This window comes from Embiotoca jacksoni, unplaced genomic scaffold (genome assembly GCF_022577435.1).
Source record: "Embiotoca jacksoni isolate LCO1_2020_lvr unplaced genomic scaffold, fEmbJac1.0.p SCAF_20, whole genome shotgun sequence".
NCBI lineage: Eukaryota > Metazoa > Chordata > Actinopteri > Embiotocidae > Embiotoca > Embiotoca jacksoni.
The window spans coordinates 7,743,486-7,763,050 of NW_027185341.1; the positions used below are offsets into that span (position 1 = coordinate 7,743,486).

The 19,565-nt window shown below is 43.2% G+C and overlaps 1 protein-coding gene across 17 annotated transcripts in view; it reads right to left on the reverse strand.

Annotated features, from left to right (window-relative positions):
* Nucleotides 1-2,054: 2,054 nt before the first annotated feature.
* mrtfab (myocardin related transcription factor Ab) overlaps nt 2,055-19,565 on the reverse strand; it is a 42,741-nt gene continuing 25,230 nt past the window's right edge. For 8 of the 17 annotated variants that reach the window (XM_069156091.1, XM_069156093.1, XM_069156092.1 and 5 more), the window contains 16 exons: nt 18,158-18,223; nt 13,296-13,351; nt 12,728-12,803; nt 11,864-12,025; nt 10,824-10,987; nt 10,599-10,745; nt 10,307-10,378; nt 9,545-9,729; nt 8,398-8,569; nt 6,644-8,065; nt 6,289-6,495; nt 6,053-6,145; nt 4,804-4,944; nt 4,566-4,658; nt 3,812-3,875; nt 2,055-3,564 (listed from right to left, as the gene is read on the reverse strand). In XM_069156091.1, coding sequence (XP_069012192.1) covers nt 2,987-3,564; nt 3,812-3,875; nt 4,566-4,658; nt 4,804-4,944; nt 6,053-6,145; nt 6,289-6,495; nt 6,644-8,065; nt 8,398-8,569; nt 9,545-9,729; nt 10,307-10,378; nt 10,599-10,745; nt 10,824-10,987; nt 11,864-12,025; nt 12,728-12,803; nt 13,296-13,351; nt 18,158-18,223 — 3,698 coding nt within the window. In that variant the 3' untranslated portion in view covers nt 2,055-2,986. Of the gene's footprint in view, nt 3,565-3,811; nt 3,876-4,565; nt 4,659-4,803; nt 4,945-6,052; nt 6,146-6,288; nt 6,496-6,643; nt 8,066-8,397; nt 8,570-9,544; nt 9,730-10,306; nt 10,379-10,598; nt 10,746-10,823; nt 10,988-11,863; nt 12,026-12,727; nt 12,804-13,295; nt 13,352-18,157; nt 18,224-18,387; nt 18,950-19,565 lie in introns of those variants that run through there. The other 9 variants (XM_069156100.1, XM_069156102.1, XM_069156085.1 and 6 more) reach the window with 8 other exon arrangements.

The following is a 19,565-nucleotide window of genomic DNA, read 5'->3' on the forward strand; positions in this document are numbered from 1 at the left end:
GAAACCTTTTGTTCTGCTATCAAAGTATGAAGCTTTATGATGTGGAAACAAAAAAAAACAAAACAAAAAAAAAAAAAAACCTGGACAGCATTATGGACAGATATTTTGAAATGCTAAAAAAAAAAGAGAATAAAAATATACAAAAAAATCCCTACTAATAGGCTATTTGTAGTGTTTCACAAGAGCAGAAGTGCCCAAATGTTTTCCGATGAAGGTCAAAATATTAATCTGGATGGACGGCCATGGGCTCATCATTACAGAGTATAAATGAGGTCATTAGCAGTGAACAACCACTGAGCAGTAAACACACAAAGAGAAGGTTTATGTTAAAGACTAAACTGACCTGACTTTACAGTTTTTACATAAAAATGTGTACTAAACAAAAAAAACATGTAAAATGTTGTGTGGGAGTCTTTGAGCCTGGACTGTTGTTGTGATGAACTGCATTATAATGAAAGATGTGATCAATAAGTTGTGCCAATGTGTCTTGAAAACTCACCAACTCCACACAAATGAGCTTTCTCCATCTGTTTTCTCCAACAGGTCCAGCTGGGAGGATAGAAACAGAAGTTGAACAGATAATCAGGATTCACACTAACAGTTTCAAAATGTTTCAAATATAAAAAAAACAATTTTTTTTTAGAGGAAATACAGTTTTCCTGGACAGCTGGACAAAAATTGTATTGCAAGCGACCTATGTCATCTGTCTACAATAAAGGTGAGAGGCCAGCAAATACTCTAAAAACCTAGTAAATGCACTGTTTTATTGTATAAGTACTGCAAAAAAAAAAAAAAAAAAAAAAAAAAAAAAAAATATGCAAGGTACCCAGAGTTGTACTTGTTACTTTTGTAAGTAAAACGAAAATTTGAAAACATCCACTTGTTGGAGTCCAGATGGTTTGTGCACAATAATCAAAGTAGCTGATTCCTTTACAATGGCGCCCTCTTGTGGCGTTTTACTTTGTCACTGGGATCACGTAAAACCAGGGGTGGGCAATTCATTTTCCCAAAGGGCCTCATGAGAAACTGGGAGTGCTGTGGAGGGCCGGACCAATAGGCTGAACTCAATTCTGCTCAATATTAATTTGATCTCTTTATAAAAAGCAGTAAATTGTATGTTTTTTATTAGCTGCTACAGGTAGTAGTAGATATTAAAATGTGGTGCAAGCACTGTAAAAACATCAACATTATATCACTATTCAATCAACATTCACAAAAAAGATTTTGAAAATTAGCCTATTTTTGCAGTATTTCAAAGACCAGCATTAAATTAACTTTATACAAAAATGTAATAAGAGCTATTGATATTTTGTTTGTCGTGTAATTACCTCATTTGCTGTTTTTCAGTTATTTGTTTTTGTTCAGTGAGGGAAGGGTTACCGGTAGGTATTTTCGGTTGTTTGCTTGAATCCCAAAAAACTCAGATCTCAGAAAACAAAGTGCAAATAAAATTGGATCCTTTAAGGTCCTCTGATTTTGTTCCTACCGCCCATTGACAGGTCTATTTCAAACAATACACTTTTACAACATTTACACACAAATTCAACACACACACACACACACACACACACACACACACTGTCATGTGCTTCCCTCACACGAGGTAAGAGCTCTGCTACGGGCAACCGCCAGGAAGTTCAGACCACTAGCTCCGTGGTGAGACGTTTAGGGAACATCTGTAAATTGGGGTACTGAACATTACCTGGGTTACACATGCATGATGTACTTATTTACGTCTGATTCCTAATTTACCATTGACCTCACGCGGGCCGGTCAGGGACGGCCAAAGGGCCGGATGTGGCCCAGGGGCCGTACAATACCCAGGTCTGAAGTAAACCATAAAGTATGTGTTACTAGAGATGTTGTAAAAATAATTATAAATCAATAAAATAGATTGTGATGTTTTGTCTTACTTTTATTATGAAAACTGTTAAGTTTTAATTAGGAAACTACTTAAATAATAATTGAATTGTTAATTATTATTATTTGACATACAGAACATGGAACATTTTATGCGTTGTAAAATTGCAAAAGAAAACAGACAAATCTTTTGAGTTCTTTATAGTATGTTTATTTTTTTAACTTTTTTTCTTTAAAAAATGTCAAGGTCCAAATATTTTTGGAGGCCCCGCCCTCACCCTATGATCCCCAGCCGGCTCGCTCGACTCTAAAGCAACCAGCAAAGAAAAATAGTCATATGGACAATTGATAATATACACCCCATATACAGCAATACATAGTGGTCTACCATAATGTTACCAATAATACGCAACCTTCAATGAGGCTTCAATTCAAACCGTTGCCACTGATGTGGTTCGTTTCAATAGCAACTGTCAACCAATGACGGTTGTTTCTTTTTGACTAGTGTGGGCGGGGTTCAGGTCACCGTGTTGAGGCCACCAACAGCTGCCTTTTGTTTACACGCCATCAACGGCTAAGATCGGGCTGTTGACCTGAACGCCCCCTTTAAACCAATCAGATTCAGCATAAGTGCAAAGTTTAGGAGGCACTGACACACGCTGCTGACTTGAGGAGCCGACAAAGTGTTTATCGAAGGTTGAAACGGGTTGAAGTGACCTCCGGATTCAGACTGGTTTCACTTCAACCCGGTTAAAATGCAGGTCAGGAAACTGTGTTTTTGAACCTGCTGTATGGATCCCCGTAGAACTCAAATTGAAAAAGTCCAGTTCAGTTCAAGTCCAAGTCCAAGTCCTGTCTATGGATTTATCTTCTATGTTTCTTGCTGGTTTCACCCTGCGTGCAGTAAACAGCCAGTGAAAGACAGGGCGAACCGTGTGTGTGTGTGTGTGTGTGTGTGTGTGTGTGCGTGTGCGTGTGCGCGTGTGCGTGTGTGTGTGTTAGCATGTGCCAGTGACCCCCGCAGTGGTAGACAGCATAGAGAAAGTATCTGTATGTGCATGAAATAAAGACGGAGCCTGTACACAGTGTGAGCGACCGCATGTCCATCCGTGTGCGTACGAGGCGGCTACAGACACGACTCCCAGTGCAGCTGCAGGTCCGTGCTGTCCAGAAAATCGGCCGAGAAGACGCTCGGCGGAGTGTGCGGCGCCAGCGGGGCTAAACTCGTCCCCCCCTCGCCTTCGCCAGCCTCTCCCCCTCCTCCTCTTCCTCGCCCCTCGCTCCCTCCGCTCGCGCTCCCCACCATGGAGATATCCAGCCAGTCCATGCTGTCCAGAGTGGGGTCACCGAAGTCCAGCCCCGCGGAGTGAGGCGAGAAGCCCAGGTCAGACGTGTCCATGGGCGAGGGGGGGTGGTCCAGGATGCTGGGCGCGCTCAGGATCTGGCTGTGCAGGTCGTCCATCAGCGCCAGGCCGCCGCCGGGCTCCATGCCCAGCAGCGGGGCCCCCGTGGTGCTCTCCAGGAAGTCCTCCAGGTGCCCGCTGCCCGCGCAGGGCTCTCCCACAGACGGCTGAGGGGAGATGAGGGGCTCCGTCGGGGTGGGAGGGGACAGGTGGAGCGGGGACGGGGCCGTGGACGGGGAGGGGGGGTCGGAGTGGAGGGGGGCGAGGGACGGGTCCGGATTGGTCTTGAAGCCCGGGATTTCTGAAGGAGGACAGAGAGGTGAATGTTGTCAATACGGCCCGACAGACTCGTGATGCAGCGCTCAGTCTGGCTCTGCTTTAAATATAGATTCAAAGTTTCCTTTTGACGCAGCTCATAGTTGGAGCTGGCTCAGGTGACTCCGAACCATTCTGTAAAGTTCCCCAGGATGACTCCTGTTGCGATTTGGTACTATATAAATATACAAATGAAAATAAATTGAATTGAATTCTGCAGCAGAGTAAATTACCGCCACTCTTGAGCAGGATGTCAAACAGGTCGTCCATCTGCTGGCTGTTCACACCGTTCTCCTGCTGACAGAGAGCAACATGTTCATCAGCCACCATCATTACACGTGCAGACGCAGCACTGCTGGAAACACTGAAACACACTCCAGCTGAAAACTCAATAGTTAGAAGGCTTCTGGTGTCTGAAGTAGAAAAGTCTGGATGATATGATTTCACTGTAAAATGTAAAACAACTGGGGAGTAATAGAACTAAACTGAAAGATTGAATACAGAACATGCATTTTGTTTCTGTTGTTTGACTTTTGTGCTCTTTAATAACATTTAGGTTAGGTAGTTACTTTATTAATCCCCGAGGCGAAAACATTTTTTAGACAACAACAGGTTTCAGTATGAGTCCTAAAACGAGAACTTCTCACTTTCTAAAGACTGGAAACACTTGACTGACCACCGAGTTGCTATTTTCAATCCGGTACATTTTTAACATCGAAAAAACAACACGTTTGCAACAATTACCAAAAGCATTGTGGGAAAGTAGACAGTAGCTAAATGAAATAGAAGAACAGCTGGCGAAGATACAAGTGGAATAGCTGAGACTACTGGCAGCAGCAGAGGACGCGAGGCGTCAAACACACATCAAAAAAGATCAGTTCAGTCTCAAAGGAGATCAGAGTGAGTCGATGGAAAATGGAGGAACAGACACGACAAACGATCAATACTGTGGGAGGGATGGAGAGCAAAACATGCTGGAGGACATACTTTGGAGCGCTGAGAAGGGAGGGAGGAGTTGGGTTTGGGAGAGGGAGGGGTGAACAATGTGTGCCGGTCGTAAGGCGGACACACCTCCTCTCTCTGCCCGGGTGGTGTGACCGAGCGATGGAGTGAGAGAAGAGAAGAGAAGAAACAGGGAGAGAAAAAAGTCAAATGAAGAGAGGCTGAGCAGTACAGATGACATGCTGATGGGAAGTCCGGTGGCCGGAGGAGGGGCTCGTGTTACCTTGAGAGACGACAGTAAGCTGCTTTGGCTCTCGCTGTCGGACATGTCGTCGAAGAAAGGCTGCAGGTTGGGCGGAGCGGTGACGGACAGGCCGGCCTGCGGGGCGCCATTAGTGTCCAAGTGCAGCGCGGCCTTCTGTCCCTGAGGGGAGACAGCGGTGAAGACTCATTAAACACTGGATAACGGTTCTCGTCAATGTACTGAATACTCAGCTGTGATTGGCCGGTGGAGTCCTGAATAACAGGCTGCTTTTTTTTTTTTTTAACATGTCGTCAGTTCAGAGTCTGTTTGAGTTCAACCGTTTTAAACTGTGTTGGCGGCGACACCTTGTGGCACGATCATGTTACTGCATGGATGTTGCGGACGGTTCTGCCGCATTACAGTGACAGTGATGCATTAAATCCTTTTGCTTTTGTCCAAGACAGCTTTTCATGTTTATAAAGGCTCTACAAAATATATTTCCAGAACTGAACTCCTCGATACAAGTTTAAAATCTACAACAGCTCCAATCTGAAATGAGGAACTGGGTGAAAAGTCAAGAAAAAAGTTAATTAACATGAAAAAAAACCGAACTTTATCTACATTACATTAGATTGTGTTACATTATAATTAATCTCTGTATTTTCACTATAAATTGTATTATTATTATTACATACACTGTATTATTGCATGACTATACTTCTAGTCTATTACATTGATTATGACCCATTGCAATTGCACACCGTTATATAATATGACATATTGCATTACCTTGCATTATTATAACTGTTACTATAACACTAATACTCTCCAGATTGTACACCGACTGCCACTGCACTACGCCCCTTTTGTTTTACTGCATGTCACTGGTTCCTATCCAGTATTTAGTACCACCTCATAAATATAACCGTACCAGCTCACTATATGAGGGGTGATCAAAATGTTTGGAGATTGTTCCTGTTGTCTGCAAATGTCTTGCTATGCTTAAAGCAATGAACGGTGACGTTCATGGTTCGAGAGACCCCCCCGCCCCGCCCCACCTTCACCTTGTGGATTTGGCTCCCTGCGACTTCTTTCGGTTCCCCAAAAATGTAACAGGCTTTATTGTGCGTTCTCTGCTCGAGTTTCAGATCCATGCATTTTGTTGTGCTATATATCTCAGTATCAATATCATGAAAAAAAAACTTAATGGAATTACATGCATGTACAATTTAAACTAGTAATTAAGAAGCATTTGTCATGTAGAAATTATTCAGAGTCCTTGTTGTACCTTTTTGCTTGGTTGGCTCACAGGTTCGGTCTCTGGCGCCTCTTTTGATTGGCTGTCAGTGCTGGGCAGTTTACTTGGGGACGACTGCAATCTCTAAAAAAAAAAAAGTAAAAAAAAAAAAAAAAGAAAAAAAAAAAAAAGACAACAAGTAGAGAAACGTTACCGATAAATATTTGGTCATATATTATTATTATTAACCTCGTTCAGTCCGCCACAGAACACCAGGTTCTCTTTACCTGCAGTGTGATTCGTCCGTTAGCTTTGGCCAATGAGGACACTCCGTTCTGTCCGTCTGTGGCGTGACTGCTGAGGGCGATCAGGTAGTGGTTGCCGTTGCTGTCGGTGACCAGTGTGGGTGTGCCGTTGGCCTTGAGGAGGTCTAATGAAATGGCCTGAGTCTGGAGCGGAGTACCGTTCTGTTGGTTGATGACAACTGGAGTCACCTGCACACAGAAAACAAATGTTTCTTTATGTCACTGATGTTCAAGGGCTTATTTTCTTAATTCATTTAAACATAAGTTTATTAGATGCTTGTGTGGTTTCTTAAATACACTAAATTCCAGTTATGTTGCAGGATTTGAAGCACATTACCTGTTGTGTGGTGACAGCTGCCGTCTGCTGTTTCTGCTGCTGCCTCTGATGAGCCTTCAGCTGCTTCCTCTGCTGGGTTTGGTTCATCGCTGGCTTCTGGCCGGTTGCCGTCTGGTTTTGGATCTGAACCTGAACCTGCTTCAGATGAAGCTGGTTCTTCTGCTGAGCTTCGACCGGCCCTTGGCTTAGCTTGAGCTGGTTTTGTTGCACCAGCTTGTGTTGGCTAAGTTTTTTCTGGGCCAGTTTCTGCTGTGCTAACTTCTGCTGGGCCTGTAGCTGCTTCTGTTGGGTTTGCTGTATGATGAGCTGCTGCAGCTGCTGCTGCTGATGGAGCAGGATTTGAGCTTCTTTCTTTTGCTGTTGCTGTATTTGAGGGTTCAATTTAGCCTCTGCTGCTTTCTGCAGCTGCATCAGACTCTGCTGCAGCTTCGGCTGCTGTTTCTGTTGTTCGGCTTGTTGGACCTGCAGCCGATTAATCTGCTGCAGCCTGAGCAGCGTCTCCTGAGAGCACGGCTGGGTCGACTTCTTCGCCTGAGCCTCCTCTGTTACTCCCTCCATCCCTTCCTCCGGCTCCACCTCCCTCTTCACCTTCACCACGACGCCGTTAGGGAGCGTTGGGGGCTGGATGGCTGAGGCTTTTATCAGAGTTTGGAGTTTAACCTCTGGGGATGTTCTGCTCTTCTCACTTCCTTCCTTCTTCACCACGATTCCGCCTGTCATCTTGCCGTGCTCCAGCTGGGACCGGAGGGTCTCCACCAGCCGCTGCTTCTGCCTCAGCATCCTGGTGAGCTCCTCGATCTGTTTGTCCTTCTCCTGGAGCATCTGGTCTTTGTCCACACACGATGTCTCCATGGCTACTCCAGGTAGGGGCTCTGGAGGCTGGACAGAAGCAGGTGAAGACTTGGATCGGCTGCAGGAGCTCTGGATCTCCTCTTTGACAACGGAGAGAGGCTGTGAGAGCGGGGAGATGTTTGATGGGTGCTGAGGAGAGGGGTGGAGGGTGAGCTGGGTCAGTGGAGAGCTCACCATCTCTCCGAACATGTCTCCGTTACAGCTCGTCTCATCCGGACTCATTCCAGCCAACGACCTCTCAGAGGGCGTGGGCGACACCGGAGGGCTGGAGCTGGTGCTGCCAAATCGCATGACCCGCCCTGGAACCGCCTGAGCCAGTGAGGACAAAGAAAACTTGAAGCCACCCTCTGCTGCCTGGTCGAGGGTGGAGGTTGTGGTTGGAGAAGACATGGTGGTGGTGCTGGCAGCGAAGGGGACGCCCTGCTGGCTGCACTGCGATATGCCATTTTTCAAAACCGATGCAGCGCCGCCATTTTGCTCCTGGTAGTTGCGCAGCCTCTCGAGGAGGTCATTCTTGGTGCCGGACACGGTCAGACCACGCAACTTCAGTTCTTGTTTCAACTCAGCAACCTGGAGGATAAGAAAGCAGACTGGCACTCATATAACAAGTATTGAGTCAAACTGAAAACACACAACAACAAAAAACGTTCAGTTCAGAGAAACTTTCTTGGCTGGATTTTAAAGGGAAGTTGGGTGCTGAAAATACTGGTTAAAAACATGCTTTATGAACAAATCAGTAATAATGAGTTGACAATACGAAAAAAATGGCCTCAGTTAGGAGATGGTGTTTGTTGATTTTCTGCTGCACTTTATTAGTCGACAAGACTGTTGTAAATTCCTGGACATGATCAGCTGAATAAACCTGTTTTCTGACTCTGGGTAAAGTTGTCTGTTTAAATTACTTTGAACTCGTCCAGGTTGGCAGGCAGATTGGCTGGTTTGGCTCCTCCCACTGCAGTTTGGCTCTGACGGGCAGTCCCAGTCTGAGTTGAGGGGGCCGTGGTGGTCGTCGAGTGAATGCTGCGGGAGGGCGAAGGGCCAGAGTTGGTTGTGGGCGGCTGCTCAGTTTGTGGCCTGACGGGCGACAGAAAACAGGAAATTTATTTAAAAGATAGATTCGTAGATATTTCTCCTTCTTCTCTGATGGAGCAGAGAACGCTGTGATATAGGCAGGATCTCTGAGAAATACAAATATAATACTGGTAAATGTACAAATTAGTATCATTGACTGCCTGTTGTGTTGAATTTCAGACAATAAAGCTCCCACATTTAAATATTTTTCAGTGTTTTATCCAGAGTCTTGATATCCAGAAGATATATTTGTGGTTTTAAATACCAAATCCATCTCGAATATAGTTTTACATGTCTTCTCTTTAGCTTCTCTCTGGAGCGATACCAAGAGTCATGAGTTCAGTCATGTATCTGACTGTCTGCACGCCAGAATGACTTCTAGGAATAAAAAGTTGGACAGTGTGGGCAGTGACAGATGCATGAGCTTGTGACATCACAAACGCAGACGTCCGAACGGCTCGTCCAAACGACACAGTTGCAGTGGACAAGGCTGTGCGTATTTATTTTGACGTTTTTACAGCATTGATAGCACAAAGACCTGCTATATATTAAAGAATAAATGGAAATCTGAACTTGTACTATATGGACCTTTACATATCTAAACTTTAAATATCTCAGGTACTTTTGATATTTTAAGTAATTAATGACAAAATTCTAAAATTGCACCAGTTGCACCGAAATTCACAAATGACTGTTTTAGACTTGACTCCTGCTTCAGGCACCAGATTCTAGAGACTCACCCTAAAAAAAATATAAACTGATGTTGAATGAAGAAGCCACAGCAAGAAAAGTCTGGAGAAGACAGGAAGTCAGAACAATAACCGTCTGCAGGCCGTGCTGCAGAAATGTTCTTCTTATACTGAAACCACTGGTTTAATATGAGGAAGAAAGATTAGGTGCGTCGAACCTGAACACCCCCCCACACCCACACACCCACACACACCCACACGCTCACACGCTGCCATGCTCGACACTCACTTGGGAGGGGCGGGCAGGATGGTGTGGTAGTTGTAGTGCTGCTGTTGCTGACTGAGAATCTGCAGCTGCAGGAAGAGCTGCTGCTGATGGAGGAGCTTCGCGTAGGACGAATCCATCTGAGGCGGACGCTCCTTGTCTGCCTTCTGGTCTGGAGGGATGTACTGATGGTACTTCAGCTTTTTCACCTGCACGCACAGGGAAAAAAAAAAAAAAAAAGAGGTTATGAGACAACTAAAGATAACAATGTGTGGAGTTCATCCTGTCTTGGTTTAGAGAAGTTCATTTTTAGTTCAAAAGTTCTTGTGGGTGTTTTTTGAAGCCTTTAAACAAAACTTTAGAGTGTGAAGTGTGTGTGCATTTAGTACATGTATGTGGGAAGATTGATACTAATAACATAACTACAGAAAAAGATCAAGAACTTCCACAAAATGAGCCCATATTGTGATGTACTGAGGATACTTTGGTTGCAGAAAATAGCTCTACGTGTTCCTCTTCTACTGTAAAGCTCTCCTTGTATGATTGTTAAATGTCAGTACATAACCTCGAGGTTCAAGAGAAGTCCCTGTTCTTCCACTTTTAAAGGAACAGACACCGAAATCACAAAGAGCCCTTTAACTCGCTTTTCCACATCTGAGGAGGCAATATTTCTCACTCTGTTTTGGGAGCAACTTGATGGACCAGATGAATCCGATAAACACAATCAAAGTTCTTAAAAGTCAAGTTGCGTTATAAAGTAGCCTAAAAATGAAAAATGAAACAGACCTTGCTGACCTTAGGCTTGTTGTCCTTTGGTTTTTTAGGTCTGTGCGGAGGACGGTCTGAACTCATCTTAGCCTGAGATTGCAAGACAGGAGACCGTGAGAAATAGGGTTGGGGGAGGAGGAAGTGAGGAAATGAAGAGATGAGGAAGGGTTAGCCAGTTATAGCAGCTCCACAAATAAAGAGATTAAGGACACAATTATTCATAACTCATGAAATCCACAGGATGTTCAACAACAACAAAAAAACAAGCCGGTGTTCAAAGTTTGCTTCCCTGAAAGAAAGACCAGCTCACCTTGACCTGTCCAGTAGAGGGGCGGCAAGACGCTGCAGTCACCGATGTTCCGTTTGTCATTTTTGGGAAAGGGGAGGAGTCTGACCCGTTCACCTGGGGAGGAGGTGGCGGAGGAGGAGGCGGAGGAGTAGGGGGCTGTGTGAGAAACTGATTTAAAGACATGAGGTTAGTTAACTGTGTCATCATGATTTTAAGTTCATGTGATCTTTATGATTCAATTCATACCTGTGTGGGGGAAATGTCCCCGTTCTGGGGGAGCATTTCGGAAGGGGACAGCTGAGGGACGGCGCTCAGGGGAGAGTCGTGATTGGTCAGCTGGTCTGGTGACAGCGCATCACTGCTGTCTTCATCCAAAGACGAGCTCTCTCCTCCGGCTCCTTTTGGAGAGTCTGAGACAGAGCAGACATGTTTCCAGATTTAGTTCTCTGTGACATCTCAGTGGTCGGTTTTAATACTTCTGTGGCCATTAACACTGAACGTTTGGGGATTTTGCCAACAGCAGTAACCAGAGGAGCTCCATTCCTGGCTTCCCCACAATGTGTAACAACCAAACAAAGTCACAGCTGTTTAGCAATCTGCAATGACTAGTTTTAGAGAAGTTGAACAACACTGGATGTTTCAAAACAGGACTGTGTCCCAACAAAGTTGCTCCGTCATTTCTCTGACAAGAGTTGTGTGGAACTCCATCCTGCAGGATGATGGATCCTGTAGCCACGACTGAGCGTTGTGTTCGTTTACACACTCATCTGTGTAGATACCTGGATGTTGTAACTGCTGAGGTGATGTGTGTTCAGACTGAACGGAAATCCAACGTGTTCGAACTTGTGTGCCTGAACGCACCCCAACCTGTCCACTGTTTCGTTTTTACAAACTATGTGTGCTTGTGAGTGCAGCCAAATGTTGTGTGTGTGTGTGTGTGTGTGTGTGGTGTGTGTGTGTGTGTGTGTGTGTGTGTGTGTGTGTGTGTGTGTGTGTGTGTGTGTGTGTGCTTCCCTGCACCAGAATGCTTGTTTGAAAGTGGCAAACCTACGACAGTGTGTTGACCTGCATCTGATGAATTGTACTATATGTCAGTTCAAATGGAGAATCCCTATTGTTTGAATGTATGTGCTTCTTTGTACGTGTGACTGGACGGTGTGTAATTGATCACAGATGTGTGACTGCATGTGTTTGTGTTTTCCTGTGTCTGACAGTGAGAAGCTTGATGCTAACTCTCCCTGTATCGAGACATGTGTGTCTGAGTGTTGCTGGATATGTGTCGTTACCCGGCAGTGAGTGCTGCAGAGAGCAGGTGACCGACAGGATGTTCTTGTGGACCAGCTCGATGGGACCCGGTCTGTGAGAGAGCTTGTCGTTGAGGTCGTCGGCCAGTCGCGCTCGCTTCAGCTGCAGCTGCTTGGCCTGCAGAGACGGCTCTGCTGACGTCTCTGTGGGAGGTGTGGGGAGGGGTGCAGATTTATTTATCAAGTGATTTATTATGTTCTACAGCAAAGGTAAGGTACCACCAAGTACTGATGAAAAAAAAAATAAAAAATAAAAAATCCTCTAGCTATCAGAGGATCTGCTATAAATAATGTGATGATGCGACGTCGGCTTTCTGAGAATCACATTCAGAATTTTGGGTTTATTTTTTCACTTCCTCAAGCTCAAGTTTAAAACTCAAACTAAAAACAAGCTGCTTGTTACTGATAAGACATGAGACACTTTATGACCAGTATAACACTGCAGCATGACATGGCAAAAAAAACAAAAAACATCTCCTCATCAAGATAATACCGTAAATTAGTTCAAATGTTTTCAAAAAGCTGCAGATACAATGGAGGCGCGTTGGAACGACCTTTTGTGAAACTCCATCGACAGGAATTCAATTTGATCCCTATGAACAATTTAGGCTGATGAATTTGTTTTTGTGGTCTGTCAAACTGTTCAGCTCAGTTCACTGAGGTGAAGGAGGAACTCTGCATTAACCTTTCCACAAGGAACTGGTTCTGTTTTGTTGACACGTCGATTATTTTACTTTCGTATGGTTTCGTATGTTCGACTTGACTAAAAACATTCGTTTTATAATAACACTTCGAAAATGTGTCTCGAGTGTTGACGTCCATTTTGACCTGTTGGCTGAAACTCACCCTCCAGAATGTGCATCCTGACCAGCTCCGAGCGCTCAGGACGACTCCGGATCTTCCTCTTCAGGTAGTCCTCGGTCTGGGGTGGGAACGAGGGAGAGACATGTGATGAAGGGAAGGAGGACAAAATAAAAGAAACAAACGAACAAACAAGAAAAGACCACTAAAATAATGAAAATGCAGAGCAGGAAGGGAGAACGAAGAAAAGAAACAGCCTACAATACCATAAAATATGACCGCTACCATAAATCTTGTCCAGGGTCCAGAACTGGGAAAATTTCTGGGGGTAAAGTTTCTGACAGCTGCCACTTTTGAAGCTCATGACAAGTTTGCATGAGCTTCTACAAACCAGGAATTGGTTGTAATATTATTATTTGAACATAAAAACAGAGAAACCAGAATGTAATAGACCAGATACAGATTATTATTTTAATTTCTCATACCGGCAGGTCAGTTAAATCTAAATTTTTGCATTTAACAAAACATGCTTATAATGCTGAGCAACCCTGTTGTTATGCGCGGCTTCAAATCCACTGAGAAAGTTCCTGCTTGCGGTATTTCTGTCACCCACCCTTGCTCGCTCCAGACTCCTCCGCTGTTCGTGAAAAGCTGCCGGGCTCTTCAGTGCTGCAAGGAGAAGAGAAAAACAAATAAATAAAAGACGGATGCAGCTCAGACAGACTGAGATGGTAACTGTGATGCCCCTTTCAGAGAGTGACAATGTGAGAACAAATGCATCTCTAGTGGAAGACTGAGTCAAAGCAGAAGTGGCTGCAGGGGGAGAATGTCAGGGCTGCTATTGTAAACCACACTCTGACAACAGCTTGTTGGTGTGATGGGCCTCTGCTGCGTGTGCGGGTATTAAAGCATGTTTTCACTGCAAATCTCTTTTATGCTGTTTCACATCACAGTCATGTTATGATTAGACTCACCGTGGCTTTCACACTGAAGCAGCTGCAGGAAATGTCGAGATGTAGTCAATAACAGTGAGTTAGCTGCGATAAGCTTGGCTTTTAAAGGACCATGGCACTACATGACTGTAACCATCAGCTTCACTCGGCAGTTTCATTAACCCAAATGTAACCATACTCTTCCTTAACCAGTCGTGTTCGACACAGTTTTTCCATGTACTCTTTCTCTTAGCTTGAACTGAAGTCAAAAGTTGGTGTCGATCTACATTTGCAGCAATTTTTGTTGGTGAAATATAATAATAATTGAAATTGAGGTGAATTTTAAACCTCCTCCACAGATCGATGTAGTCAAACATTTTCACATGAACCTCTAACACTGTTTCTAAATCTGCACACTTAATTTGGTTCATGACCGTTTCGTGGTTATTTTAGGCTGAATATACCAGAGCCGCATGCATTTTGAGATCTGCACTCAGCCATGACTGTCTGGGAGGTACATGGTGTTTGGGTGGAGGTGGGAATGAGTATGTTGTCTGAGTGTGAGAGAGCAGGGACATGTATGTGCACAATTTAAGCACGCCGAAAGCTTGTATCTGGCTGAACTTGCCTCAAGAGAGAAAGAGAGTTTTACTACTGTGGAGAAAGAGCTAACACAAATTACATCTCGTCAATATGGCTGGGTATTAAAAAAACATTTTTTTTAGTCCGGTACTGATACCATGTCTTCTATAGTGATTCCTTAATTTTACTTTTTTTTTTTTTTTTTTTTTTTTTATACCAATTTTATCGAATCGATTTGATCAAAAATAAATGATATCCCACATAAGGGCATAAATCGTGAGTTTTCATGCAGTTTAGAGGGGGAGAGTGGAACTCAAGTTGTTTTTTGCAGCTATAGTTTACAGATGACCCCTAAACGCCTCCCATGCTATCAGTAGACGGTTGCCGCCAGTTACTGCAGCGCAGGTAAATTTGAGAGGTTTTTGAAAATTTGTTTAAAAATAGTGAAATAAGTTGTTCTCATGTAAGATTTACATAAGCTGAAACTGATTTAGTCTGCACAGACGGGCCGCCCAAGTAAAGAGGCTACATATAAGGAATGTAGTGTCTCACTGATGTCGATGAGATTTACCATTGTTTAAACGAAGAAAAAGTTATGTGCTTTAAAACAAAAACGTGATGGTGTGGATGAAGCCTGGGTATAAAAATGTATTACCGAATGATAAGGCATTTTTCGATAGAAGACAATTTCGTCAGTGCCATAAAATTCATGTATTTCGGCAACCAGCCCCATCGGTCAACATGAAAAATTGGTCCAGCATTTTATCTTAAAATGAAAAAAAAAAAAGACAGTCCAGAAACAAGAATGTGTCAAAAAAAAAAAAAAAAAAAAGTTCCATCACAGTATTGGGCCTGAAGCAGAGCTTCTGTCCAAAGATAGAGAATCTCTTTGAGCAACAAACCAAACTCTGAGCCTTCAACATCAGAGACTTCATTACAAATGTGAAGACGATAAACAAAGAGGTCCGCTATATATTTGGGGAAGGATGTTTCGGAGGACAGTGGCAGTTGCGCTGCTGTAATAGAGCGATCGTTTGATTGGTCAAGGGGCTGGTGAAATCCCTGCAGAGAGCGTGCGGGAGCGTGAACATTGCGGCTACAGCAGGGCGTCGGCTGAATGTGTGCCACAGATGGCTGGGTGAGGGTCGGAGGAATTCCTCATGTCACAACTGCTGACGTTGAAAAACAACCTCATACCAGTTGTGATATAACCAACGGTCAAGATCACAATAAAATAGCACGAAGATAAAGCAGATCCCGTCGCTACGAACTACTGAAACACTCGTGAAATATTTCAACTTGGTGCGGAGTGAAGACGATACTTGTTTCTTGCATATGAAGAAAAACAATCATAGTCAAGTCAGAGATTAATGCTGAAGAAGCAGCAGCAACTATAAATTAACTCTGCTCCGAGTGAACAACTGCACAGCTTGACAACCTCAAACAAACTAAGCAATGAGGGGAGAGAAAAAAAGCGTGAAAATTATGTGAACCCGCAAAGACAAAATGAAAACTTCTGGGCACCTAAACAGCATTTTATATTCTGTTTTCATCAGTGGACACATGATCTCATACCACTCAGGACTTTCACCTTTCATATAGCTGCCTACCATCTCCACACACTATCTCACAGGATGATTCAGATATTGTTGTTTATTATTTAAAGTTTCAAGTGGTCAACTTTATCAGACAAACTGTGAGTTGTTTGTTGAATTACTCAACCATCTGACTGTAAAAACATGTCAACCGTCAAGACACAGGAGCGTTGTTATAGTGTGTTTAATCATATATTATGCGTTTAAAGTCTCCCTATTCAGCAAAATTACTCTGAATCATATTTACATCGATGATATAGAGACAACCACAACAATATAGGAGCGTCACTGCAGCAGGTTGCAGGTTAAGTGCCTTGCTCGAGAACACCTAGACAGTGTTCAGGGAGGGAGGGTGGAAAATTACTCACTCACACCACCCACCGCTCTAAAGTCACCTCAGTGCGAGGATTTGATACCACAGCAGGAACCAACCATGCAGCAGTTCACAACTGTGTCCTCTTCAGCTGAGCGACGCGGTTAAAAAAGCATCATGATTTTATGAAGAACATAAGAGTTGCAATGATAAGTCACCAAAATAAACAGATTCATTATTTAGGTCATTTTAAAAGCCATAAAGTCAAACATTTGATGGTTCTTACTGCTTAAATTTGATAAACTGCTGCTTTTCTGAACACTAGTAAACTAAATATCTTTGGATTTTGGGTCTATTGTGGTTTTTTTTTTTAACTCCAAATGATTAATGATTTAATAACCGTCTCACCATTGGATTTAAAATATATGTAGTTATAGCGTTGAATAATGACCAGACAAGGGCAGATTAATATATCACAGGGAAATTGACCTTTGAACTTTTGAACCCTGAATATAATATCTAGATAGAAAATTTCTTCCAACTGGTTTAAGGCAACAGTCAAAATAAAGGCTTTTCTGTAAAACCCTGGAGGCAACAAAGTCATCACGTTGGGATCAATCTCATTTAAACACATGCTTTTGTCTTTCTCCCTCTATATTCTATGCATTTCTTTTGATATACACATATATATATAAAAAAAATACATATATATATATATATTTTTTTTTTTATTTTTTTTTTTATTTTTTATTATTTATTTATTTTATTTTATTTTTTTAAATCACCACAGAAGTAGCTTGAGAGTGAAATATTCGACCACTACATGCTGATCCCAATCCAGCTGCGGCCTGGTATGAGACCTGTTGCCAAAGCAACAGACAGAAAGATTAATTGGAGCGACTAGATGGTTGAATGTGAGACTCCCTGTTTAGACTGGGGGCTCCCTGTTCAGGGTATTTGCACCCACATGCTATAAAATCGACCCATTTGTCTGAGTCGTCGTCCCCTCGTTCAAAAGGCGTGAAGACAAGTAGCGTGTTGTTCTGCTTTTCAGGAAAAACAGCGTTCGCACCTATTTCTGTCTCCGTCGCCTCTTTTTGAGAAGCAGCCAGCATCGTCTGTGCATCTGTTTCTCCGTGTGAACAGTCCTACCAGGCAGCTTGTGTCTCAGGTATTCTGCCTCCATGTGGAGACATTTTTCTACTCTCTTTATGAAGTCTAACTACCATGAATACTATATGAGGATGTGGTCTGCCTGCTACCTTTTTTATTTATTCGTTTTTAAAGAAAAAGTCATGCACTTACTGCCAAAGTTACATTCTACACTTAAAATGAACAAATTCAACCCCACCCCCTAAAAAAAAAAAGTATGTCTCTGCTTCTTGTGATATGCACAACTTTGAAACAGGAAGTGGATTTAGAAGAAGAGGAAGCTGCCATATTTGATAACCGTGGTGGCGAAGACACAGCTAAATATGACACACGCAGAACGCATACACTCAAACCAGTAACACAGATCACGGCCGACCTTCACAACACTGTATCCCATCACAATAAATGATCAAAATAAGACCGAATAATACTATTTACCAACACAGCCCATAATGCATCGGTAGATAATTATACATGTGGCAGCACGGGGCCCATTTAGCATGTGAATCGAACGACCATGCACATATAGCTTCGGTATTATGTTAAAACACGATCTGTGACAGGGTCTGATGTGCTGTCTAATGCTGGATCTTAAAGGGTTAATACTTTGACCTCGGCCTAAAGGCACAGACAGACTGCCCATATTGTCAGCATGGGTTTTTATAGTGTTATAATACTAAGATCTTCCACACATGAAATAAAAAAAATACTTTAGATGAGAGTGAGTCAGATGGAGCTTTTTTTTTTTTATATATATATATAATGTGTATTAGAATATCTGGATCACTGGCAGTAGATGCAACAATATGGCACATGTACATGCATTGTAAAATGAAACTACTGTGACTATATTGACAATTGAATATGCATCTCCGCAGAAATCTTTAAAGCAGAGACTTACGTGGCATGATCCCTTGGCTGACCAGCTCCTCTCGTGTGCGTCTCTGCTGAAGCTTGAGCTGGAGGACTGCATGGAGACAGAGGAGGTGATGGGGAGGAAGAAGAGAAGAGAGTCAGTGAGAAAACGAAACTGCAGCGAAGGAGCTCCGAGCTCAAAAAGCCTCGCGATCAGCCACATTTAAGAAAATAAGCACGCAAAGGAGCATAGATGTGTTCAGACACAAAGAGGACCTGCAGTCTCTGACACCCAGTTCATCCTCACATTTCCCTCTTCTTTCACACTTCTTTTTTTTTTGTTGAAAATTGAAACGGAGGCGGGTACGAGAAGGGTGTGCTCATACAACACACTTCCTGTTTCTGGGATTTTTAGGGTTTTTTTTCTCATTCTGTACGCCGAGTGTGTTCAGATGAGGGTGAGAAAACATTCATCAAAGTGTCTGCGAGAAAGTCAAAGGTCAAAAAGATGGGAGAAAAGAAAAATGCGGACAACGTTGAGCAAAACAAGACCGGCTTTGACTTGAGTGTAGATGAGGACAAAACATAAATGTACATATGGTCCGATTGCTACGTCATTTCAAAACAGGAAGTGCTTGTTACATAACGCCGAGGCCGGGGGAAGAGAGGTTTAAGCAACACAAAGCATGACAAAAAGAGCTAGACTATGTTGGACCTTTCTGCAGGCACAGTACTTATTCCAGTTGTTCTCATCTTGCACCTTTAAAAGTCAAACTAAACTTACAAATCAACCCTGAAAGCTTATTAGCCTTCATTTTAGCCTCACAACTGTTCCTAAATGTTATATGAGAAATCAATTCGCCATGAAAAGCAGTTAAACCAAAGCTTGAATTTGACAGAACAACAGCTTTAATGTAGACAGCTGCAGCACCACGCCAGTCTGCTGTATTTCGTCCTGAGCTGCTGTGCCAGCTGTGTTGCAACACAAGGGCAACTTAGGGAAGTGATCTGGACTCGTGGACAACAAACACATCAGCGCCTGGGACAGAGATGTACAGAGGCCACATGGCTGTCACTGCAGACACTCGTTTGTGGTGTGACGGTTTGTTTGAGGCTGTTAACGGATGCTGCTCTCTGCTTCAACCGAGCTTCTTGGTAACAGTCGCTTTCCATTTTAAAACCAAAGATGTGACACAAACTTACCTGTTGATGGTTTCTAAAAACCAGAATTGAATAAAATCAGACGAATGAGTGAGTATGTTGTCACGCTGTTCTCACATTAAACGGCCCCTTCAGGATTTTGTAACTTCTTTTGTGATCGTTGCGTTTTAAAATGTTTGATTTTGTGGTGGATTTTTATCAAAAAATTGTGATGTAATTTAGTGAGTTTCTTTGGTCAATGTATTTATTAAACATATTGAACCATTGGGCTCAAAGTTCAGCTCAGACAATCT